The 25,427-nt window shown below is 42.4% G+C and overlaps 1 protein-coding gene across 4 annotated transcripts in view; it reads right to left on the reverse strand.

The window, feature by feature from the left end:
• The window catches only part of PIR (pirin), a 515,558-nt gene that overhangs the window by 162,320 nt on the left and 327,811 nt on the right, over positions 1-25,427 (reverse strand). For all 4 annotated transcript variants that reach the window (XM_085622324.1, XM_085622325.1, XM_085622326.1 and 1 more), the window contains one exon: positions 23,994-24,078. In XM_085622324.1, the coding sequence (XP_085478450.1) occupies positions 23,994-24,078 (85 nt within the window). The remainder of the gene's footprint in view (positions 1-23,993; positions 24,079-25,427) is intronic.

Raw genomic sequence — 25,427 nt, forward strand, 5'->3', positions numbered from 1 at the left:
AAAGTGGAGCAAGTATTAAAAGGTGTCTGGTTTTAACCAAAAAATGATTTATTCCAGGCAAACCAACAACCGTTTAAAAGCAAGTGGAACGGACCTAGACTGGCTGGTTAGGATAACCAGAGTTGTCCGATTTTAAAATAAGTGAAAGGAAATGGTCAACATGTTTCAGCTTGTGTTGCAGATTCGCTAAGCATTCTTCAGGACCAGGTGAGATTCCACGGCGGTATGCGCACGCTAAGGTGCACCCTAACCTGTGGAACCGTGCTAGCGGTAAAACTAACGGTTCTACCAATGTGGCCTCCTGGGATTTCCTAGGCCACTGAACTCTGCAAGAAAAACAAATAGGACACACATAAAATAATAAATGTCAGGCGATGGTCAACTGTTGTACACACATTCATTTGGTGCAGAATAAATTTGATAATCCCATGCTGTGAATGGGGAACAAGTGAGGTTTAAAAAAAAATGGTGCCACTGGTGCCCATGACTCAGGCACTCGTGTGCAGTTTTTAACAGCCACTCCGGATTTGAATTTATCATGGAGGGGTCCAACTACAGGACAAAGCCTGTGATTTATATGGTCATTTAATTGTAGACAATATCAAGCATTCGTTTGCTAAATGGTGCCTTTGACCTGTACAGTGCTCGTAATAGCGTACTCGTGGATAAAAGCACTTCGCATGCAACCGATGCGCTAGCGATGTCTAGCAAGCGCTCGGACATGTGCACATGCATGATAGAACTTTAAAAACAAACCAGTAGCATGGAAATAATGATCGGCTTACTAGAAAACAATATGCGTTTTACTTCATGGGTGCGGGAGGGGGGACAATGTGCTATAGTGTCTGAAACAATGGATATGAGTAAGTCAGAGACAGCAATTCAGACCTGATGTTGGTTATTAGTCAGTCACTGTGCCCAATCTTCACTTACTTCCATGCTCACACACTCCTGCGGGAAACCTCACACTGTCCTCCTCGGCGCGAATATTACAGAGTTTCGGCAAACCCGGAAATAAATTGCCGGTTCTCAATCACGTGACACCTGAAAGGTGCGTATGACGGTTTTGCGTTTGGTTCACGTTTTGGCAAAACAACTAGAACGAGCCATAGCGGGCTATTGAAAAACTTTAATTGTGCACTCGGGAGACAATCGTGAATACGAAGGCTAAGGGTTATTATTCCCAAATTTCAAAACCAATTACATTGGGGCGATTAAGATTATATGTAATCAGCCTGTGTCAATTATAAGCCAAATGTATTGGACCACCCTTGGCAAAATAATTAGAACGCACCCCGTAGAGAGCTCATGAAAAACGTTATTTGTTTACTCGGGAAACAAACGTGTGTACGGAGGTTTAGAGTTATTATTCCCAGACTTAGAACCAATTGTATTAGGTCGATAAGGGTTATATATAATCAGCCTGTGTCAATTATAAACGGATGTATTGGTCTAGATTCTTAGTTATCTAGATCATGTTGGGGTGCATATTAAAGTAAATGGAACTAGCAGACCCATTGGTTAACATTATGAACCAATAACTGGTGGGCACACTTTATTGCTATCGGAGGCTAGATGGCTAGTATTCAATGTTAGAAACTGGATAACTTCTTTAGCGTTTGAGTACAGTGCCCCAAGGAATATTATCATTCAGTCCTGTGTGGTGTGTGGACAGACGATAAATCCACCGCTGCTCCTTTTCGAAGAGTGACTGCTGTGTGTTTGGACCTAGTCTAAGTTTCTCAATGATGGTCCACCTCAAATCGATAGTGGTATGATTCAAAAACAAGAAATGGTCCGTAAGCTTTGTGCTGTTCTTGCGGCATCGAATCGTACTGCGGTGTTCGCAAATGCGTTTGAGTTTACGCCCCATCATGCCCACATATCTGAGTCCACATGGGCAAGTTATTAAGTAAACCGCGTCCGTGGAATTACAGTTCGTATGGGTTTTCTGTAACCATTGTTTGCCTGGTTCCAAAGAAAGGTATTTTGTGGTGGAGGTTAGGTGGCAAACACTACATGATCCACATGGGTAGTGGCCAACCACTGGAGGTAAGCCCCATGTGTTAAGAACCGTCTGATCCGCTTCTTTGTCTTGTGTTCTGGGGCGTGTGTGTACAAGAGTGTCCTTAATGCTTCTTGCTCTCTTGTATGAGAAAAGGGGTTTCTCCCATTCGTGATTGTTGCTCACTAGAATTTTCCAATGTTTGTTGATGGATTTATTCACCGCATTGGAGGCTGCGTTATAAGTGGTCACGCAAGTGAGAGGTGTTGTTTCATTAGTGCTCATCACATTTTCTTCCAGGAGTGCTTCCCTATTTTGATTACGGGCCCTTTTGCAGCTCTTTTTCAAAATCTTGTCAGGATATCCTCGATCCTTCAGCTTCATAGTGAGTTCTTGTGCTTGGGTTTTGAAAACCGAGACTTCACTGCAGTTCCATCGAAGCCGCAAGTATTGCCCGAAAGGAAGGTTTTCTCTTAGTGGGCGTGGATGGTAGCTGGAAAAGTGCAGCAGGTTGTCCTTAGCCGTCGGTTTGTGGTAAGTCTTGGTCTGTAGTTTGTTGTCTCCTTTAGTGATAACTACATCAAGGAAAACCATTTCGTTTTTATCGTAAGCATGAGTAAACTTGAGGTGAGGGTCACACGTGTTGATCCACCCAAAGAATTCTAGCAAAGTGTTTTCAGTGCCTTTCCAGATAATGAGCACATCATCTATGTACCTTTTCCAAAAGGATACATAGGACAAGTACGGATTTTGTGATGATAGGACGTTCTTGCACTCGAAATCATACACATACAAACTGGCCACACTTGGGGCGAATGTGCTGCCCATAGAAGTACCCGTAGACTGTAAAAATAGTTCTCCCTTGTATTAAAAAAAGTTGTGCTTAAGTGAAAGGGTGGCACAGGCCACCACAAATGCTCGTGGTGTCACACAGCCCCAAGTACTTGATTCCAAAGTTGTCTCGGTGACTCGAATGGTGTCATCCTGTGGTATGCAGGTATAGAGGCTTTCTATATCCAGTGTGACCAGGAATGCTGGTTCATCTGAGATATCAATATCTTGTAGTAATGCAAGTAGGCTCTTCGTATCCTTGTGGGTGTCTGATTTTTAAATCATTATTTTTGAAAATTATCTTGACTTTCAAAGTATCGGAAGACTTTGGGAGAACTGCATCTCTCCTCCAGTGCTTCCAGTTTCCATTGGTCCATCGAGTGGCGTCTCTCCTCAATGCACTCTGTTCTAGTTAGTCAGCCTTGTCCGAGAGCAGCGTCTCTCTTCAGCACAACCGGTCTCAGCAGTCAACCTTCAGTTGGAGATGGGCATCTCTCCTCAGCGCAACCATTCCCAGCAGTCACCCTACAGTGGGAGAGCAGCGTCTCTCCTCAACGCAACCAGCCCGGTCAGTATGCTCTTGTTAGGATAGAGCCATCTCTCCAAGAACTGCATGTAGCAGTTACTCATCCTTCGCCCTCACGCCTTTAGAGAATCCGCTGTAAGACAGTAAGAGCACTTGCTACCTGGGCTGTTGAACTGCATAACATTCTCCTCATAACATTTCCTTTCGGGGTGCTTTTCCTTTCTTACCCTCCCTATCATTCCTTCCCCGCTTCCCTTTTGCGCGCCCTTATTCTGGAGATTGATAAGAGTCAGTGACACAGCTTTTCCTACAAGTAATTCACCCATTTGAATCACCAAATACTAGGAGGAAAATCCTTCACAAACTGTGTGCTCCTACACAACACACTGAACAGTAAGAATTTGTCAAAGGAACTGTACTGTTATTCTTCTTCATCCCTCCACTGCATTTATCCAATATTGCATAGAAGAGGAGCCAATACTCCTAAGACTCATGGTAGGAAATAAGTATATTGAATTAGTTAGCAATTATTGTATATGGTAGTTAGGATGTTAACTGTCCCTTCTTTTCACCTCTCGCTGTATTAGGTACTCCTCCTTTCAAAAAAAGAAATTCCGAAAGTAGCAGAAGCCTCCCCCAGAGTATCGCAGCTGTAGGAGTAGTCTCTTCTCCCTTCCCATTCCCCATACCCCCTTGCTGGTAAGGCCTCACTGCATTTCTAGTGGGTACTACCGGCAGGAGGGCATTGGGAGATTACGTCTCTTCTGCTCCTGTGGAGAATCCAGGTACTTGACACACACCCCCTCATTGACCCGCTCAAACACACAGTGAGACTCTTATTCAGCCACTCCCAGACACACGGAGACACTCACACGACCACTGACAGACCCATTAAGACACTCACGCACTCACTCACAAACCCAGTGAGACACCCATGCACTCACTCACACACTCACTCTCAAACATTACAGGCTACACTTAGGAAGTAAAATTAAAAAACCTTAGAAATTCACTTAAAAAAAACAAAGGTTACAAGGACGTTATAGCAAGGAAATAGAATTTTAAAAATTCACTGAAAAAAAACAAAGGTTACAGGGACTTTATAGATCAGCTCAGATTTCACTCGTACAAAACCTGTGAAATTCAGCAGTTATAGTTACCTGAGCTAACTGTAACTTACGCCCGGCAATCCACTACTTATAACCTCACATATTACATCAATTGTGACATGGTTAGTGACATCACTTGTGACATCATCCACAAACCCACTCACACATCCACTCATACCCCATACAGCCTCACATACACCCACTCCCACACAACCACTCACAAACCCATTCACAGACCCATATAAGTATCCAGGCACCCACTCACTGATTCATAAAGCCCCTCACACATCCACTCACTCATACAGACACTCCTACACTGAGTCAGTCACCCATACAGCTACTCACACACCTACTCACTCACCCATTCAGTCCCTAACAGTCACTTACTCACCCAAACATCTACTCACACACCCATCCACTTACTCATACAGACACTAACACATGTAGACAATCAACTATACAGTCACTGATAGAAGCACACACTTACCCATGCAGCCACTCTCACATTCAGTCACTCATTTGTAGTCACTGACTCACCCATACATCACTTATGCGCTCACTCACTCACCCACAGTCACTCACATACCCAATCACTCACCATTAAATGCCATTCACATACCCACTCACTCATCCATACACCAGACAACCCCACTTACCACATACACTTACTGATACAACCACTCAGACATGATACAGTCACACACACACCAACTCACTCAGCCTCTCACACCCCCACTCCTATACTGCCACTCACACAGCTACTCACATAGCTACTCAATCACTCATAAAGCAAATCAGACACCCACTCTGATACAGACACACAAAATCACACAGCCACTCACATATTATGTGTTAAAAATAGTATAGCTCATTATTAGTACACACAGTATACTAATTTAAGTTATGTAGTAGCTTACTACATATATTTAGCACTCAAAATCTTTAGAAAGCACTCACACTTAATGGATAATGTTATCAGTGATGCCATTTGAGATGTCATCAGTGATGTCACCAGTGATATCACTGACCAGGTCATGAGTGATATAATATATGAGGTCATAAGTAGTGCATTGCGGGGGCATAAGTTATAATTAGTTCAGGTAAATATAACTTCTGAATTTCACTGGTTTTGTATGAGTGAAATCTGAGCCTAATTTAATGTCCCTGTAACCTTTGGTTTTTTTCAGTGAATTTCTAAGGTTTTTTAAATTCCATTCCCTAACTATAACATCCCTACAAACTTTTTTTTGTGAATATATATATACATATTATCTACTGGCGGTTGCCAGTAGATAGTTATAGTTAGGACCGACTTTCCATAGGAAATCTGCAAATTCTATTTTGAATAACTTTGGCGCCGGTTGACGAATCCTCGCAAACTTTTCAAAACTAATGGGGCGCTCCGTTCAGCTCCTACCCTGAAAGTCTCGGGGTGATTCGTCAAGCGGGGGCCTAGAAAAAAGGGGGGTCCCAAAACGCGTTTTCCCCATGCATTTTTCCATAGGACCTTTAGTCGCAGGTACAGCCCGAACGGCTGAACAGAATTACTTGAAATTTGGCAGAGAGGTAGTCCTCAGGTCAGGGAAGTGCCTTTTGCAGGTCTGGTATCAATCTGTTCAGTAGTTCCTGAGCAAATAGCATTTAAAAGCATATAAATATCTATAAGCGCGCACCGTGCGCGCACTGTGCGAGAACCCTAATGTGCGCGAGCGTAATTCTGATTGGTGGTTACATGTTAGTCAACGTTCGAATCGGTCAAAATCAGGAAGTGTCAGCCGCCATTTTGTTTGTTTTCAGTGCGAGAGTGAAAAAGGAAGGTGGCGAACGTGAAAAGGGGGCAGGGTAGAGAGTTCCTGACCCCCTAGCCGTTGTCAGGGGGTCCCTGAAGGACCTCGAAGGCAGAAATTTATTTATTTTTTTTAATCGCGGGGGTGCGCGCACCGTGCGCGCACGGTGAAATACCAACAAAAAAACAATGAAATTCCCCCGTTATAGTTAGTTCAGATAACTATAACTCACGCGACCGCCACTCTATCACAAGGATGATGTCATCAGTGATGTCATGAGTGATGCCACTGACCATGTCATGAGTGATGTAATATGTGACGTCATGAGCAGTGGATTGCGGGCGCGCGAGTTATAGTTATCTGAACTAACTATAACGGGGGAATTTCATTGGTTTTTTACGAGTGAAATATCCACCTAACTAGAACATGTGTGAAACCTATGGTTTTTTCAGTGAATTTTATATAACATAAATAAATAGTATAAATAGATATATATATTGATGTGATCAAGACCACAGGCACAAAGCAATAAACTGATTCATTGTATCTTCAACTGGAGTCTGTGCCCTTGTAGGCCCGCTGCGGTCATTCACTGGGATTCTGGTTATATATATATATATATATATATATATATATATATTTTGACTGAAAAACCCATAGGTTTCAGGGGCGTTATAGTTGGTTCAGCTATCTATAACTCCCGCACCCGCAATGCACTGCTGATGACGTCACATATTACATCACTCATGACATGGTCAGTGACATCACTCATGACATCACTGATGACATCTCAAATGACATCACTGATGACATCATCCAGTGAACGTGTGTTTTTCTGAAAATTAAATATGTTTTATGTATGTATATCTCAAGGTCGATGGAAGAATAAATGGGTATATAAGTGTCTAAATGGATGCTTTTTTAATGAAAAATGTATTGTGTAACTGACAGATTAAGTGTATCTTAGTGAATACATGGGTTAGTGAGTAATGTTTAAATATGTACATATCTGTATCAGTCTCTCACTTTGTGTATATGTGGCTGCATGGGTTGGTGAGTAGCTACATGAGTGTCTATATAGGTTATTAGTTGGTTTTTTGAGCATCTGTATGAATGTCTGAGTGTCTGTATGGTTCGGTGGGGGTATTACGTAGTGCATAGATGCATGAATGAGTGACTCACTGCTTGTATGTGTTGAAGACAGCATGTGTGCAGGACTGTATGGGTGGATGAGTGTGTGTATGGGTGTGTTAGTGAGTGAATGACTGTCTCAATAGTATCTTTATGAGTAACTACATATGTTTTAAACTAGTATATGTGACTATTGGTGTATATATGTGAGTACATGTGAGAGTGAGAGATTGGAAGAGTTCCTGTATGAATAAGTATGCGTTTCTATAAGTGATTGTTTAAAAGACTAAGTATGTTTAAGTTTCTGTAGAAGTAAGTGTGGTGGTGTGTGGATAACTGTATATGCAAGTAAAGGGATGTTTGAATTTTTATTAGCATGAGTGACTATGTGTGTGAGTAACTCTATGGATGAGTGGCGGTGTGTAACAGGCTGTATAGGTGTATGAGTACATATGATGAGTGAGTAAATGTATGAGTGACTGTATAGGACTGTTGGTGAATGAGTGTATGTGCATCTTAGAATTACTGAATAGGTTGTTGTAACTGGTATTGGTATGTCCATTGTTTTGAAAATGTTAATTTCTATTTTTTAATGTGTGTATCAAAGGTTATATTAGGGTGAGAGGAGGTCTGCCACTCTATCACAAGGATGATGTCATCAGTGATGTCATTTGAGATGTCATGAGTGATGTCATGAGTGATGTCACTGACCATGTCATGAGTGATGTAATATGTGACGTCATCAGCAGTGCATTACGGGCACGCGAGTTATAGTTAACTGAACTAACTATAACAGGGGAATTTCAATGGTTTTGTACGAGTGAAAAGTCCAGCTAACTATAACGCCCCTGAAACCTATGTTTTTTTCAGTGAATTCTAAGGTTTTTTAAATGCTAATTCCTAACTAGAACGTGCCTGAAACCTATGTTTTTTTCAGTGAATTTCGAAGGTTTTTTAAATGCTAATATCTAACTATGCCTACAGAGATAGGACATGTGAACAAAGAAGAAAAAACGCACAGAAAGAAAAAAAAGAAATGCAGAAAGAAGCAACAGAAGTCCTCAAAGACGAAGAAAAGTGCAGGAAGAAGGAAAACATGCAGAAAGAACAAACAGAAGAGCAGAAAGAAGCCTTGTTGCAAAATCATCCTGTACCCTCAACTTTTTCAGATGGATACTGGTGGTAACGGAGTCTGACTAACCAGTCCTAGAGCCAGTGCTATGTTAAAAGACACTTAGAATACAGTGAAAACACCTACATACACTAGGGAACACTATGCGTTGGGGTCCCCCTGTGATTAGCATGACCTCCTCTGTAAGCCCCTAGTATATAATAGGGCAGGGGGATTAAAACTACCTCTGAAAACGCGCCACAGGGCGTGTTTGCACACGTCACCTCAGGCCCCGTCCCCTCCCTTCACCACTGTGCAAACACGCTCTGTGGCCGTTTTAAGTTGGTAGATTAAGTCCCCTTGAATCCTGAGGGCCCTAGGGTCCAACTGGCCCACTAGGTACCTCCAGTAAGTGCCACAGAGCTGCGTTGCAGAGAGGTGTAAAAAGTGGCACGGCGTAGTCCACCTCTCTGCAACGCAGCGCAGTGACGCTTACTGGAAGCACTTGGTGGGCTAGTAGGCCCCCAGCGACCTTCAGGATTGAAGGGGAATTATTTCCCCAACTAAAAACGTGCCACAGGGCGTGTTTGCACACGTCACATCAGGCCCCGTCCCCTCCCTTCACCACTGTGTAAACGCGCCCTGTGGCCGTTCTAAGTTGAGAGATTAAGTCCCCTTGAATCCTAAGGGTCCCTAGGGTCAAACTAGCCCACTAGGTACCTCCAGTAAGCGCCACAGAGCTGCATTGCAGAGAGGAGTAAAAAGTGCCGTGGCCTCAGAACACCTGTCTGCAACGCAGCTCCCTGGCGCATACTGGAGATACCTGTTGGGCTAGTTGGCCCTCAGGGACCCTCAGTATTGAAGGGCAATTAATTCCCCAACTTACAACTCGCCAGGGTGAGCATTTGCACAATGGTGAAGGAAGGGGACGGGGCCTGAGATGACATGTCTGCAAACACACCCTGTGGCACGTTTTAAGTTGGAGAATTAATTCCTCCTCAATCCTGAGGGTCCCTGGGGGCCAACTAGCCAACCAGGTACCTCCAGTATGCGCCAGAGAGCTCCGTTGCAGAGAGGTGTTCAGAAGCCATGCCCCTTTTTACAACACTCTGCAACGCAGCTCCGTGGTGCTTACTGGAGGTACCTGGTGGGCTAGTTGGCCCCCATGGACCCTCAGGATTGAATAGGAATTAATTCCTCAACTTAAAATGCGCCACAAGGCTTGTTTGCACACATGTCACCTCAGACCCCGCCCCCTCCCTTCACCACTGTGCAAACGCGCCCCGTGGCGCGTTTTACGTTGGGGGATTAACTCCCCTCGAATCCTGAGGGTCCCTGGCGTGCAACTAGCCCACCAGCTACCTCCATTAAGCGCCACAGAGCTGCGTTGCAGAGGTGTAAAAAGGGGCGTGGCCTCAGAACACCTCTCTGCAACGCAAGCCCCTGGCGCATACTAGAGGTTCCTGGTGGGCTACCAATACCCCAGTATTCAAGGGGAATTCGTTCCCCATCTACAAACGCGCCGGGGGCGCGTTTGCAGAGTGCTGCAAGGAGGGGGCATGGCCTCCAGCGCAATGCCGATCTTTTATTTATTTTATTTTTTTGAAGAAGGGGGGCTGTGTGCCCCCCTTCTTTTTCTAATTTATTGGCCCCGGGGACCCCATCCCCCAGGGCCTGCCCCCTAATTTAAAAAAAATATATATATACATATTTGGAAGGGGGCCGCGTGGCCCCCCTCCCGAGCCACTTGTAGCCCCGGGGACTCCATCCCCCGGGGCTGGCCCTCTCCGTTGGAGACCGTGGGGGGGTCCCCAATCCCCCCACGGTCCCACCGGCTCCCCGCGTCCCTCGGGAGCCGGCATTGCTTTTCCACATGGGGAGCTGCTAAGATGCAGCTCCCCGTGTGGAAAAGCAATTTGGTTTGCATTCTGAAAGAGAGAGTAGGTTTCCATGCTCTCTCTTTCAAAATCCAAACCGAGGCACAAGATGGCTGCCAACACTTCCTGGTTTGGAGTGTTGACAGTTAAACAAACAAGAACTGGCACCGCGTAGCACATTGGAGTGGTGACAGCCAATTAGCATAAAGCTCGTGAAGGTTCGCAGATCCTGCGCGGCCATAGATATATATGTGTTTTTACTTTTGATTTTCTCAGCAACTACTGAACGGATTTACACCATTTAACAAAAAGGGTTCTTTCTGAACCAAGAACTACCTCTTTGCCAAATTTGGTGTAATTCCGATCAGCAGTTCGGGCCGTAGCCGCCGCTAAAGTTTCCTATTGGAAATTGCATGGGGAAAACATGTTTTGGGACCCCCCTTTTTTTCTCGGCCCCAGCTTGACTAATCACCCCGAAACTTTCAAGATCGGAGCGGACCGGAGCGTCCCACGAGTTTTGAAAATTTCGCGAAGATTCATCAATTTCGTGAAGATACGTCAATCGGCGCCAAAGTTATTGGGAATAGAATGTTGTGAATTTCCTATGGAAAATAGGTCCTAACTATAACTATCTACAGGCGACCGCCAGTAGATAATATATATATATAGAGAGAGAGAGAGAGAGAGAGAGAAAGAGAAGCAAAATGTAAAATTGAAACATTTAAATGGTTCTGTAAACGTGAAAGAATTTTCAAATTAGAGGCAAAAAATGTAATTAGTATCCTTAGCTTGATTCGTGGGAGAAGCTTATATACAGCACATAAAATCTAGTACAGACAACTCATGGTAGTAACTGAAGCACAAATATGTGCTGAAAAAGAGAGAGAATGCATTAGGGGCAAATAAGTCAAAGTGGTGTGCTAAAATCTAGCATACTTCTTTGTCTTTTAGAAATAAAACAACATTTTGAAAAACAGCACTCTTTCCATTAAATGAAAGTTTCAATTTTTGTAATTTTTTTTGCTAATTATTTTTTTTTTTACATTTGTGTATTTGTTAGATGTATTTTGAGGTATTGTTTTGAGGTTAAAATCGTAGAAATGACTTATTCCGGGATGCCAAGAATTCTGGAAATGGCACATTCGAGGTCCACAGAAGTCAAAAGGTTAATAACCGCAGCGCTAGAGTATAGATCAAGAAAGGACAGATGCTTGTACTCATCCAAGAACATGCTCACTGGGCATATTCATCATTCTTGAGGTTTTCTTTTTTAACATGAAATATACAGAAATGCTATAATGACCTTGGGGCTAGTCCAGCACATTGTTTTGCAACTCATATTTCTAATCAGATTGTATAAGACAAAATTTGATATTTATTGTATTTCCTATCTATACTTTTTCTACCGTACTAATAAAACATTTTGGAATGAATTAAGGCATTGTTTTGATTCAACCACTTCAGCATGAAGAATGGAATTTGCTTGTGTCAGTAGGAAAAGCAAATGTTTCACTTATCATTCCGGCAAATGTCAACCACAAAATTAAAGCAGAAAGTTAAACAATTGTGATGGTATCCCTATGCGCTAAAAGATTACATATGATTACAGTTACAATAGCCAGAAGATATTTTAACAACTATTGCATAAATAATTTACTGACAGGCAGGCAGCAAACAACAGTATTTCTACAGCCAGCCAAAAATGTATCTAGTCAGCAATACCCTCCAGTCGGGCCTAGGTAAGAACACAAAATGTCTTTATTTGATGTTTTCCCCACCCTTCGAAATGTCCCTTAAGAAAGCATTGAAATAAATACAATTAGCAATGTACAGAGTCATGCCCACCTTTATAGTATGTTCCTCTTTCTAACTTCAAAAAGGTACTTAACTAATGCAATACATACAATGCAAGATAGAATTTCAAATGGTATCTCCATTGCTTCTTTTGTCATCTGGATCCCATATACACTATAAGGGTTTCAATATATTTCTTCCTTTTATTAAGTAAAATGATATAATAAAAGAGTATCTCGTATCATGAGAGCCTGAAACTCTCAAGCACTTCCACTGCCAATCCTTGCCATGTCTCTTCAATTATCCTATATGGAAACAACTCAAACCTTGTTTTTAACAGTTCACTTTCACTGAAAATGTCCATACATTACGTTTAATTCCCTGACAAATTTCATAATTCCATGAGAAGGCTGAATTTCTGCTTTACTGCATTTCATATTCATATCTTGCCTAACCATTCAGCATTAAAATATGTAAAATAGCATTTCCCATATAAACCCTCTCGTACTAAATATTTAGAGAATTCTTGTCCTTCTATAACCTTTTAATGTTCACTTCCACTTTACATACCATTCTTTCTGTAATGGCACATTTACTGTACCCTTGGTGTAACTACCACTATCCCACCACATTTCATTATAACAAAATGTGGAATGCCACATTGTTTCACACCCTACAGGGTTAAGCCCCAACTCAATAAGTGTCACATAAATTGCATTATTGTCTGAAATCACCCAAAGTGAGGGGCACATGCATCAACCCTTTTTGCGAGCGCAAACTGTGCGAATCTAGGCCCATAGGAATGAATGGGGAGGTATTCCTTAATTGCGACTCGCAATTGTCGACTCGCAATTAAGAAATATTTAGAAATCGCTATTTTGTAAGCGATTTCTACATGCATAGGCTTTTGCGATTCCTTATTAGCGAATCCTTATTTTTCGCTAATAAGGGATCGCAAATGGCATTTTTGATGCATGTGCTAGTGAGTTCCCAGCAGTTTCCTTGCTGCTTTGTCAAATCCACTGTCTTTTCTAAGAAGTTACACAGCAGTAGTTTTTTGTTCATAAATTGAATTGAGGTTCCAATAAAAAGGTATGGTATGCTTTATTAAAACATGGAATGTTGAGAGCTCCACTGAAGACAATGGAGCAGTAGAGGCCTATCTAAACTGGTAGAGGCCTGCTGCTCTCAACACTACAATGTCCTAATATACAGTCTCTGCCTCTCACTTTCCCCATCCTCTCCAAAATATATGGATTGAGCAGGGGAAAGCATAAGACAGAACCTGTGCAGCAGGGCACACAGGAGCTTTTCCCCCTCCCTCCTCCAGTAGCTCACTTTGTCACTGGAGCCTCAAAGGGAAGGAGGAGGGAATGCTGCTCAGCTCCTCAGTCTCTCTGGCTTGGCTGAACAATGAAAAGTAGTTTAGCTGAGCCCAGGGAGAACCAGGGGCTAACATCAGCGTTCCACCACAGCTATTGCTGTGAATGTTCAACAGATGACAGCCATGGTCCAGCACTGGGATGTTATCTATTGAAAATTCACATCAACAGCTGTGAAACCAAGGCTTCAGAGCCATGGGGATTTCTACCCCCTCGGGCTCCAAGAGGCCTTAGTGTTTTAATGAGGACATTCTGCAGTTTTGGGCAGAATGTATGTTCTAACAGCCTTATAGCTCACCATAGTGGGCTATACCGGCAATTAACGGCCCGCTCCCATGTTAAGGATCCTCACCTTTGACTCTGGCCTTTAACACTAGAGCAGGATTTTAATGGGCGGCATAGCCCACTATCGTGGACTATAAGGCTATACTACAGTATGATCACATTCTTTTGTCATGACAAGCGGAAGAGAGCAATTCCCACTGATGCTCTGACACGGTCTCAGGCTTCTCATCATGGAGTCAACAGACTACACTTTTTCCGACACCCCCCTTACTGTTCCACACATGACCTAAAAAAGAAGTCAACTGGGTCTCTCTATCCCTCCCCTCATTCTGTCTAACCTTCATGCCATATTTTATCTATTTCTCTGCCTTCTCTTTGCAACTAAAGCTCTACTCCTTTCACACCTTCTAAAACCTCTTGTTTGCCTCCCTTCAATAACCAGGCTCTACTCACTCGTTTTATCAACCACCACTAACCCTATGAAGACCATCTTATACATACTGAAAATAAGTAACAAGCATTCCGCATCTACTTCAATTCCCATTTCTTCCATCTTTCTACTCCTCAAGCCTTATAGTCCACTACCACCAACCACTATTAAAGAGAAAAAACTGCTCAAGCATCTTTAATCTGAGCACCACCTCACTAAAATCTGGACCCTCTGCCCATAAATTAAACTTATGTATCCTGATCCCTCAAGAGGCCATAGTGCCTGATTAAATACGAGGCTTAGTATATATTTTCAAGAACACCTTAAAATACCGCAAGTTTTCAAGAATATAATTTGACTAAATGTAAATCACTTCTCATTCTTTGCTCCCCCACCTACTTTATAATTCCTGTTCATTTGCAGACATCCGCCTCAGATCATTCACAGATGCCTTCCCTGATAAAGTCTCAGAAAGTAGAGTAAACCAGACCAATTTCTGCATCCTGGAAAAGCTGAACATCGGATTGAACCTCTCGAAATCCATCTCCGAGATCCCACCAGGCAAACCTAAAGGACCTCGACCTACTCCCACATGTCCTTGAACCAAAGTATTCTGTTTAACACACCTTGGAGGCAATCTTTGCTTCAAGGCAGCTCATCGGAATAACAGGAAATTGCCAAGCTCCGGAATACCATCTCATCACTTTCCTTCTGAACAACAGAAGAGAACAACTACTACAGCAGCAGCGACCTACAAATCTACCTATAGACAATGGAACAAGATTAATTTCCCTGAACTGGACTCCAATTCCTTCTCCACAGCCCTGCCAAATATCAGAAGTAGAATGTTTCTACAGTCTGCATACTGAAGTCTTTAACAAACTGCTATCCCCCAAGACATGCTCACACCCTAAACACAGAACCACGTGGGTCACTAACAAGATAAAGAAGCTGGGGATAAAACGAAGTGCTTTGCAAAGGCAATGGAGAAAAGCAAACACCCAAAATGACAAATCATGACTAGACCACAATAAAATATACAAATCACCTACTAAAAGTACAAAAAGATTACTTTATCCAGCTCTGCAAAGTAAAATGCCCTTAAATAAACTACAAAGAATACTTACACAACCCTGCAACCATGAATGCACTACCACCACTAACTCCCAAACCTTCTGAGACACCTTTGCAACATAACATATCTCCAAAACAAAGAAACTGGAACACTACCTTGGGAGCAATACACTGAATAAGCAACCTACTGGTACTAGGACCAATACAACTAACAAGAGAAATGGGGCAGCTCTCAGATTCTGAATTCATAGAAAGGGCCAAGGAAACCCAGCCACCTGGAACCCCATTCAAATCCCTGCCTGACACAAACCTTCAAATACAAACCGCTTTCTGCAACTGCTAACATTACAGCAGTAAGCATCCTCAACAACTCTATATTTTCAGGCATCTCTCCCTTTGCCTTCAAGACCTACTACATTAGTCCACTTACCAATAAATAGAACCATGATCCAAACCAGTTACCAATCAATCTCCAACAGCCAGTTGTTAAGAAAATAGATTTTAAAAAGCTGCCTTCATTAGGCTTTCCAAATCTCTGACATCAAATAGTCTTTTGCCCAGGTGGAGGCACTAAATCTGTGAGGATATTCGCTTGGGATGACCGTAAAAGGCTGTGGATAGGAATCAACTGCACTACTATCTCTAGATCCATTTACTGGTCTTTTACACAGTCCACCACTAGACCTTACTAGACCCTACTACTGAGACTAGAGGATCTGGGTGTCCAAGAACAACAAAAGCGACATCAAGGTTCAATCATCTTACAACTCCTGTTCAAGTGCTATCTGGCCCATTTCTGGACCATCAAGTTCATCCACTAACCTGCTGCAACTATGCTGACAATACACAGATCATCCAAGAACTAAAAAACTAGATGGATCTTGACTGTTTGGGACATGACCACTGCCTCTAAGCCACTGATGAATGGATGCTGAGTAACCACCTTAAACTTACCACTTCCAAAGCTATAATCCTAAAGCTCCCAACTTTACACTGCCTGGCCCAAAAAACGTACTCCCAACCCCATAGACATCAAAGGAAATATTTAATTTGGCAGCAATCTTGGACTCCAACCTTTGACTGTTCCATCAAGTTAATCAAGTCACAAGAGGTGCCTGCTATGCCACGTACGCCCTTTGATGCATATCCTCATCTAGGCTTCCATCAGGTGCTCTAGACCACTACAACCATTGTCATGTCTTGAATAAATTATGCAAACTGTCACACTACTTGAGGAGTCTCCCCCTCCATATTCTGACTGCCAATAAACATGACACAATTTTATTTTCAATACAAAACAGAACAATAAACATTTGTTAAAAAATAATAATTCAAAAGGTCTCTACCACAGGGCTCCATTTTTCCTGGACTGAAACCGCCAAAGGATCCAAAACGCAGGAACTAGACAGCTTCTACATATTCTTCCAAGGTAACGGATCACACCAATGCTCACTGCACTTCACTGGCAGCCTTAGCCCAGACACTTTGCCTTCAAAGCGCTGTCTATTGTCATAAGTGTCATCTATGGCAAGGGTCCATTGCTCGTCCAAATGAAGCTCTAATGATGCCGTCAGAACAGAACCCTACTTCTGAACTAACACCGCCTAAAAGAGGAAATACATCAGTGGGACTGCATTCTCTACAGAAGTTGTACATTTTATGGAATTCTTTCCCAGCAAAAAAATATTGCAGGTGCTCTACCTGGCTGCCAGGGGGCCTGAGACAGCAACTAGCAATAAAGGCAATCAGTTGTGCTGTAGGGTGGAAATGGCACGAGGAAGCCATCTTGCCTACTTGTAAGGGAGTTCCCTTTTTCAGCAACCATATGAGAGGGAGCTGGTAATATTGCACAGATTTGTTGTGTTAGTAAGGTTGTGGCAGTGAGTTGGGGTGTTTGCATCTGCATATCGCTCTCCTGCTCTTACTTTATGATTTTCTATACTTGGGCTCTATCTTTCATCTCAGCCTTCATCTTTATTCCTCTCTCACTCTAGCCCTTTTCCGCTCTTTTGCTCTCCCCAACTTGAATATCAAAGAGCACTAAAAAGCCCAGGGAAAGACAAATCCTTTCTCTGTTCTGTTTGTAAAAGGGCAAGCACACAGGGGCCCCTTTTGACAATATTCTCTAGCTCCATTTGTTGCATGATTTCACCCTGAAAAAACGCAAAAGGGTGAAATGCACTTTGACGAATCTTACATTTTTGGTTGACTGGATAACCTGTACAGTAAACTTACAAATAAAAAAAATATATAATTTTGTCAGAGAAAGAAGAATCCCATCAGATAAAAAGGATGTAAACTAAGACTCTAATAAACAAAACTGTTAGTGCCTTTCTGTAAAGGAGTGCAAGAGAGTTTTATGAGGTTAAACGTCCACAGCAAGTTATACTGCCATCAGGGCCAATAATAAGGAAGCAGCACTTGAATAAACAAGCACTTGTAATGCAATCAGTCTCACCTTTGGGACCTTATATGTATTTACATATGCAGCACATTATTCTGGGTACAGCAACATTTACTGTTCTAATGTGCATGAAGCAGGGAAAGGGTACAGCACCACAGTCTGTCACTAGGTATGCCTTGGGACCTCTTTTGGCCACATAAGGTACTGCACCCTTTTTTTTTTTTTTTACCTATGTAGCAGTGGCAGCAAAGATGTGGTAGCCATGCAAGGAACATCAAAGAATATATTTGTGTGCTTGAATTTTAAATATATTCTTTTAATGGAATGCAATCACATCATTGCACCCACCAACACGTTTTACTGACCTTCAGATGGCAAAGGGAGATTAAATGAAAGCAATGCAGTGAAAATGAAGTGTAAATTAAACAAATGAAAAAACAAGAAAAATGAGCAGTGGCCTCGGAGAGGTGGTGGGGGTCTGCGAGCAGTGTTGTGTGAGGGGTGAGGGGAGGCACGGGGAGATTAAGGGACAGCAAGGGGCCTGTTGGCAGTGTTGTGGGAGGGGTGAGGAGGAGGCATGGGGAGATTAAGGGATGGCAAGCGGAACGAAGTTTCATGCACATGTAAACGGAACACTTAATGAGCACAGGCAGGCCAACCAAATAAAAAAAAGAGTGCTCTTAAAGTATAACTATCATAAAGAGTAAGAACACATATTACATGGGCAGTCCTCATGGGAGGATACACAATTCCAAAAGGAGGGACTACTAAGTGTATTCACCAATGAAAAGTCGGCATTTCTAAAAGACAGTAAGAGGAACCAATGAAATAGATGGGCGTTTTTTTAAGTCCATATCTTAGATACAGCATGGTTCGAAGAAATAGTGCATGCAGTGCATGCGCTGCCTAGACGAGACATAAAAATAACTCTTCAAAGACGGGAGGAGTGTAAAAACATCCTTAAGACTCTAAGTGGCTTTCCCGCCCCAGCTCTTCAGCTGTCACCGCCAAAACCTAAAGCTGCTTCTAAAGCCACCCAACATGCACAGCACCAGTAGCACCCTTCATTTAGTGACCACAGAAGCCATGGAAGAAAGAGGTGGAAGATTTTGGGGCATTAGCCACCTCTCTCTCTGCTCTGCCAAACTTGATTCTACAATTTCAAAGGGAAGAAAGAGAGGGAGAGATAGGCTTCCTCCTCTTGCTTCCTTCCTCCCTGTCACTACATGGTTTGCATTGACATATACCACAGTTTACAATCAATCTAATCCAGTGTTTTCAAAGAAACTCTGACATCTTAAGGATTTGTGGGGCCCTGTGCAAGGTATGTCTGGGGACCCTTGTTTGGAGCTTCTTGGGTTGTTCAAATCCTCATGATGGCAAACAATATTTAATTATATGTAAAACCTTCAGAAACAGGTGCACGCAAAAACACGCAGAAGCGCGTTCTGCCTAGCGTCAGCCAGCCAAATAGACCTGAAAAATAATTGATCAGCACTGATCAAGCCATTTTCTTTTTAGTTTAGATCTAGAATTCTTTACTCACAGCAACCTTTTATTTGGAATTTAATGGCTAACCAGTTTGTTAATCTCATTGTAGGACAAACATGCTACGGGTGACATGTTACATGTTATTGCATGATATTGAAGTAAGACATATGCACATTGCACTGGACATAGTAGCTTTAGTTGCTGAGTATTTGTAATAATAAATCCCTCCCCCTCACTACTGGTTTCCTTGTGCAAAAGTGCACATCAGAGCACTAAACTAAGGATTTTCAGGATTCCAATGGTTAAAATCTAATACCTTTCTCCAAAATTCTTTTCCTTAACCCTCTCCCCCTCTTTTTATGTTAACACTTCTCTGGCAAGACAGTTATATGTGACCCTGCTGAGTAAGACACATGGATGGGTCATGAAACAAAAGCTGGATAAAGATATAAAGAGAAAAGTGTAGTGAGAGACGTGAAGTGGAGGGAGAAGGTAGCAGAGATAGAGATGATGACAGAGAGAGAGAGAGAGAAAGAGAGAGAGAGAGAGAGAAGGGGTGTGATTTAGAGGTGAATTTAGAGAAGTAGAGGTAAAGATTGACAGAGACTTAAAAAAATAAAGATATGTAAGGTAGGAAGAGTGCAAAATGAGAAGAGGTGTAAAAAAAGGGTCACGTAAGGAGAATGGTGGGTAAGAGAGAAAGGTGGAGATGGGTGAAGGGTAGGAGAATGTGATTGATCGCGAAAAGAGGATGTTCAGAGACACATGAAATATATTGGAAAAGGGTGAAGTTTGTAAAGAGTTGTGAAATAGAAGAAGAGATAGTGAGGTAGAGAGATCGGTAGAAAGAGGTTGAGTGAGCTAGCTAAGGGGAAGGGGGTGTTGAAATAGAGAAGGAGGTCCAGAGTGAGAGAGTTATATTTGTGTGGGAGAGAGGCAGAGGACTTCATGCTAGAGATAAAGGGGTAGAGATAAAGGAATAGAAGTGGCAAGAAAAGTGTCAAATATTTAAAGAGATGAGGGAAAGGGAACAGGAGTAACCAAGAGAAATAGGAGGTGGACAGATGAGGCAGTGAACTAATGGTGAGGTAAGTTGAAAGTATAGGGAGTGAGAGAGCGAGACAGAGCAGTAGGTATAGCAAAGTAAGGTAGTGGGGGAGATGTGACGTACAGAGAGAAATGAGATAGAGGGATAAGGGAGACTGCTTAGGCAGAGAAAGGGCTGAGACAGAGAGGTAAATAGAGGTAGGGTAGTGGTGACATACAGAGAAAAAGAGAGGTGAGGTAAAGATAGAGATGAGATTGTGTGAGGAGTGAAGCTGATGGAGACAAGATACAGGGAGGTCAGATGGAAAAAGTGCTTTGAGGTACATAGAGAGAGATGAGGTTGAGAGAAATGTGAGAAAGAAAGGGGATTGATACAGCTAGGTATAGATTTAGGCACGCAATATGATTTATAGAGGTATAGGTTATTAAGGGAGGTAGAGAGAGAAGACACTGAGTGAGGTACACTGGGCTCATTGAAAGAGAGATGAGGCAGAGAAAGCTGAGATAGAGAGAGGATGAAAGTTGTGAGAAATTGGGTTGTTGGTGGAGTAGGGTGTTAAACCTGGTCAAGCAACGTCCACAATCCCTGTCAGGGTGAACAATAAAAGTCACTAAATTAACCTGTGCTTAACCCTCTGGCAACTTGGCAGAAAATCAGTGAGCCTTAATTTAGAGGATTAGAGGCAAAGTGTTAAGTGTTTACACTGCACAAAAACAGTAGTAAAGTGAAAACACAGAACAAAAAAATTCCACACCAATTTAGAAAAATAGAGTTCATTTTAATACATTATTTGACACCAAAGCATTAAAAATCCAAAAAATAGAGCCAGAGTTATGAATTTTTAAAGTTTAATGTAAAAACTAGTGCCTAAAAGATCAAAGCGCCAACAGTGGCTATCTAGTCACACTAGACCGAGTCAAAGTTGAAAAATATGACTGACCGCAATGGAGCGGGAGTCGGATACAAGAAGTGTATTGGGTCCGGTTGGTGCTTACCTTTCGACTTAGAGACACTTCAGCAAAAATTCATCTGAGAAGGTAAAGTTCAGTGGGGCAAGGCTGCAGGCAGTGTCCGGGGAAGAGGCATTGTTGTCAGAAGCTGGAAGAAGTTGTGGTGAACATATCCACATTCAAACTTCGTCTCTTTTCTGGAAGTTGGAAATCTCCAGTGGGACAAGGCTAGAGGCTACAGCCGACGAGGGCTCCTCAGGGCAGGATATCCCTCTGTGAAGGACCACTGAACAGGATTTTTTGCTGTGGAGAACATAGTGGAAGCTGCTGCGAAGTCAAGCCGACCGACTATCAATCCATCCATCCATTGTAGAAGTTAAATTACCCTTTCTACAAAATCCTTTTTATAGCCACAGTGAATGTTAGGCACACCCACCACTCACAGTTCTTTAATAACTGCAAGGAGGCCGACGCCACTTGCAAAAAGCAATTGTTGGTTATTACTGAATTGTCCAGCTCTGCCAAGTATCAGCATCAGTTGTTACACTAACGCATTTTAGTGCTGGTGTCAGCATCAACGCACTAAAATGCATGTGTCACGCATCTTGGAGTGCCCTGAGGCCACCCTACTTAGCTCTTGCACCACGCGGATAAACAATTATTTTGACCCGGTGGCACTGTGTACTTATGGATCCGGGGGGGAAGCTCCTTGCCTGTAATGGCCAGTGACTGGCCCCAGAGAACAGCTCGGGTGGCGGGCGGCAGCTTTGTTTTTCATTGGTGAGCTGGCTCACAGCCGCAAGTTAGTAGCGCCTTTCAATATGGTCCATGTGAAACCATAGAGAAGGTCATGCTTGCTTGCAGGCAGGATGTTTTTTCAAGTACAGACCTGACCTGCCCAGTGCCTTATCAGCTGCCCCCACACCCAGGGCCCTGACCGACATGACATGACCTCAAACCTGCCTCCAAGTGTGTTGCTGGGGTCATGGGTGGAGCACCGACACCACCGACTTTTGTCCTGTCTTTACAAGGCAGCCGGCTGACCTGTGACTGGGCCGAGAGGAACCACATGGCATACCTCATGATGGAGTCACTGACATTCAGATCTGCTTCAGTTCAACGGACATGCGCTAGTATGCATCTCCTGCTGCCATCATCTTGTGTTAAAGGGTGGGCAGCACAGACAGACCTGCATCTTTTGACTGACAGCAGCGACGCTGGACTGCAGTGACCATTGGCTGGAGATTCCATTGCTGCAGCACTAAAGCCCACTGAGAGGATCGGAGCTATCAGCACAATGTGGTCCTCCAGCCAGCGTTGAAGCAATAGGGAGGAAAGGCTGAGTGGAGAGACTTGAAGTAAGGTTTTTTTTTTGTTTAACTGTGATCCTAGGCTCCCTGTCAATGATGTGTGTGTGTTCAGTTGTTTTTTTTTCTTCATCATAGGGCATTTTTATTTATAATTTCTTTATTAGATTTTCTCCCACATGGCAGCTCACCTCCAAAACAACAAGTATACATTTCGTCCACCTCAGCCGAGGTGAGGAACATCACAGTAAGCATACATGTTAACGACAATGTCTGAGTTCGCAACCGTGGAAAGTCCATTCTCTTCAACATTATCTTCTGGTTTGTCTTTTTATATGCATAATCAAACCCAACTGTAGGAAACTCCCCCCCCCCGCCTCCCATCCCCTCCCCCCATCCCAACATCCCCCCTTCGTGCCCTCCCATGTGCGTGTTCAATTAGCAGTTGCATTATGCGGAGGAGGATTTGGCAGGATCACCGAATAAGAGCGACAATGGAGACAGTTCTTAATCGAGGGAACTGAGGTGTTTTGGGTGAGCGAGTTCGCTTATATTCAGTTACAGCACTAACTAATAATTCTTACATCCCAAAGATTCAATTTCAGCAACCTTAGAAGGAGAAAAACTGAGGAAGAAATAGTAAGGTTCCAAACTTATGCACTGCAGTCTTTATGCAACTCCTTGATGCCACTTCAGAACTCACTAAACTAATTCAAGAAGTATAACTTGTGACCTGTGGATTTCAGATGGATCTCTCAACCATAAGCAGTAACTGACAAAGCTGTTTACATAAAATACAAATTTGAGACCTGAATGTTGCATGTTGTGCTTTGCAGCAGGTTCATTAACCCTTCATGCTATTTTATGATGAGTCACATCTGTGTCTAGGCTGCACAAAGATTTCTCCAACAGGTGCTTTGACCATCAAGTGGTTAAGTGTCAATTAACTTTCCTTAGAAGGTGTATTGAAGCATAGAATATCAATCATACATGCACTGGAACCATGAAAATGTCTAAAAACTTGACAGCTATGTTTATCAGTCCAGTTACCCAGTCCACACTGTCAAATACATTGGTACAAAAAGAAGAGATCCTACAACAACTGCAAATTAAAAAGATAGTTTAAGTTAGCAAACCAAATATTCCTCTACGTCCTGTTTCCCTTTATGGCTCTTGTTTAAGTACTGCCTCCACAAACTTTTCCTTCTTTTAGGCATCTTGACAAAGGTGTTTAGGAAACAACCACATTTATATTTCGGACAATATGTGCCTTTTATGTCACATTGCAATGTTTGCACATTATTTCAACATATTATTACAATAAAATTGTTATTTAATTTTTAAAAAGTCTTTGAGTGAATATACAGATCCTAAAACTAAACACAAATTATAGTAGAATGTATATCTTAAGACAACTATTACACAGAATGGGAAATGTAATATTTGTTTACCTTTAGTGACGGGTTGTACGTGCTTTGCTCCTTGATCAAGCTTGAAGTCGAGATACAATGTGGGTGTTCGGGTGTACACCTTTGACTGAAGAAACAAAAAGTTTACCATGTTTGATACTGAAAAATATATTCCATTTGTGTACTTAATGTAATATTGTGTCTATGTGTATCCACTAAATAGTAGAGGGAAATTGCATACGGAAAACCTATTACTCTTAGCAACTAGACAATTTTCACTGAATTCTGTTTGGCAATTCAACAGTAAAAGAAATACAGTTATTTGAAGGAAATAAACTAATATAGAAAAGAAAGGTCATTAGAATGCATGAAGGTGGATTAGAGCACTTCTAAATTAGTCACTTTGAAACATCAAAGTCTAAAAAATCATGACATCATTTTTGTATCTTGAGTCAAAACCAAAACTGCCTTAAGCAATTTTGTTCGACCTGCAGTGTCTACATTGCTGTTGTGCTTTAAAGTCGGTCAAAGTTACCAATGCGTGCCTGGTAGGAGGACGGAGCTGCCAGGCCCTATCGGGGCATACACAGAGCCCAAAGACATCTCAGTTACATTAATAAAGACCCAATGCTCACATTCAAAATATCAAGTGCATCATCACTTCGCTCATAAATAACTTGAATAATTCAACCCCTAATAAGATGCTTTTAAATGGAGCAAACAGCCATTGGAATTGGGCATCCCAAAACACTGCACCCATATCCAAGCGAATAGCAGTCACATAAGCTATAGCTGTGACATTATCGTGTATTCAGTACAAAGGTGTCATAGCACATATCTTTCAGCATAAATATCCGCGAGTTGCAGCGTATATCACCATTAATCTACTTACGAATGCTTCTTAAAATGAGGTGGTGGCCCCTGAAAATGGAACTAGTTGTGTTTAAAAGGGCATAATTCTCCATACTATTTCATCTTATTGCATATTACAATCAAATGGCTAATAGCCAAAGCTGGCTGTCAAAAATTTACCTCATTGGCTTCGCAGCCAACTCCTTGACAGCGCCAAGTCCCCAAAGTTCCACATCGATAGTGAAACAAAAAACCTCTGGTGGGATAACACAACACCCACAGCAACACCAACACTAGGCTAGAGACTAAAACAAGACAACAGACTTCCTCCTGAATCAACAACTGTTGGGAATAATCTGAAGACTTATCTTCAAGCCACACCTCTTCCTTTTCCAACCTTATAATAGCCCACCTTGATGAGAAGCTACCTATAAATTCACTTCTCTTACAGTCCATCTTGTACTCCCTACCTCTGGACAACGCTTCACTGCTTTATAGCCAATTTTGCTCTCTATAAATACCACACATGCAAAAAATAACTGGAATAAATGGGATAAAGTAACATTGCCCTGCATTAGAACGATATTTCAAGTCACAGAGGAGCTCTGTGACAATATAGAGCAA

Source organism: Triturus cristatus, chromosome 8 (genome assembly GCF_964204655.1).
Source record: "Triturus cristatus chromosome 8, aTriCri1.1, whole genome shotgun sequence".
NCBI classification, from domain to species: domain Eukaryota; kingdom Metazoa; phylum Chordata; class Amphibia; order Caudata; family Salamandridae; genus Triturus; species Triturus cristatus.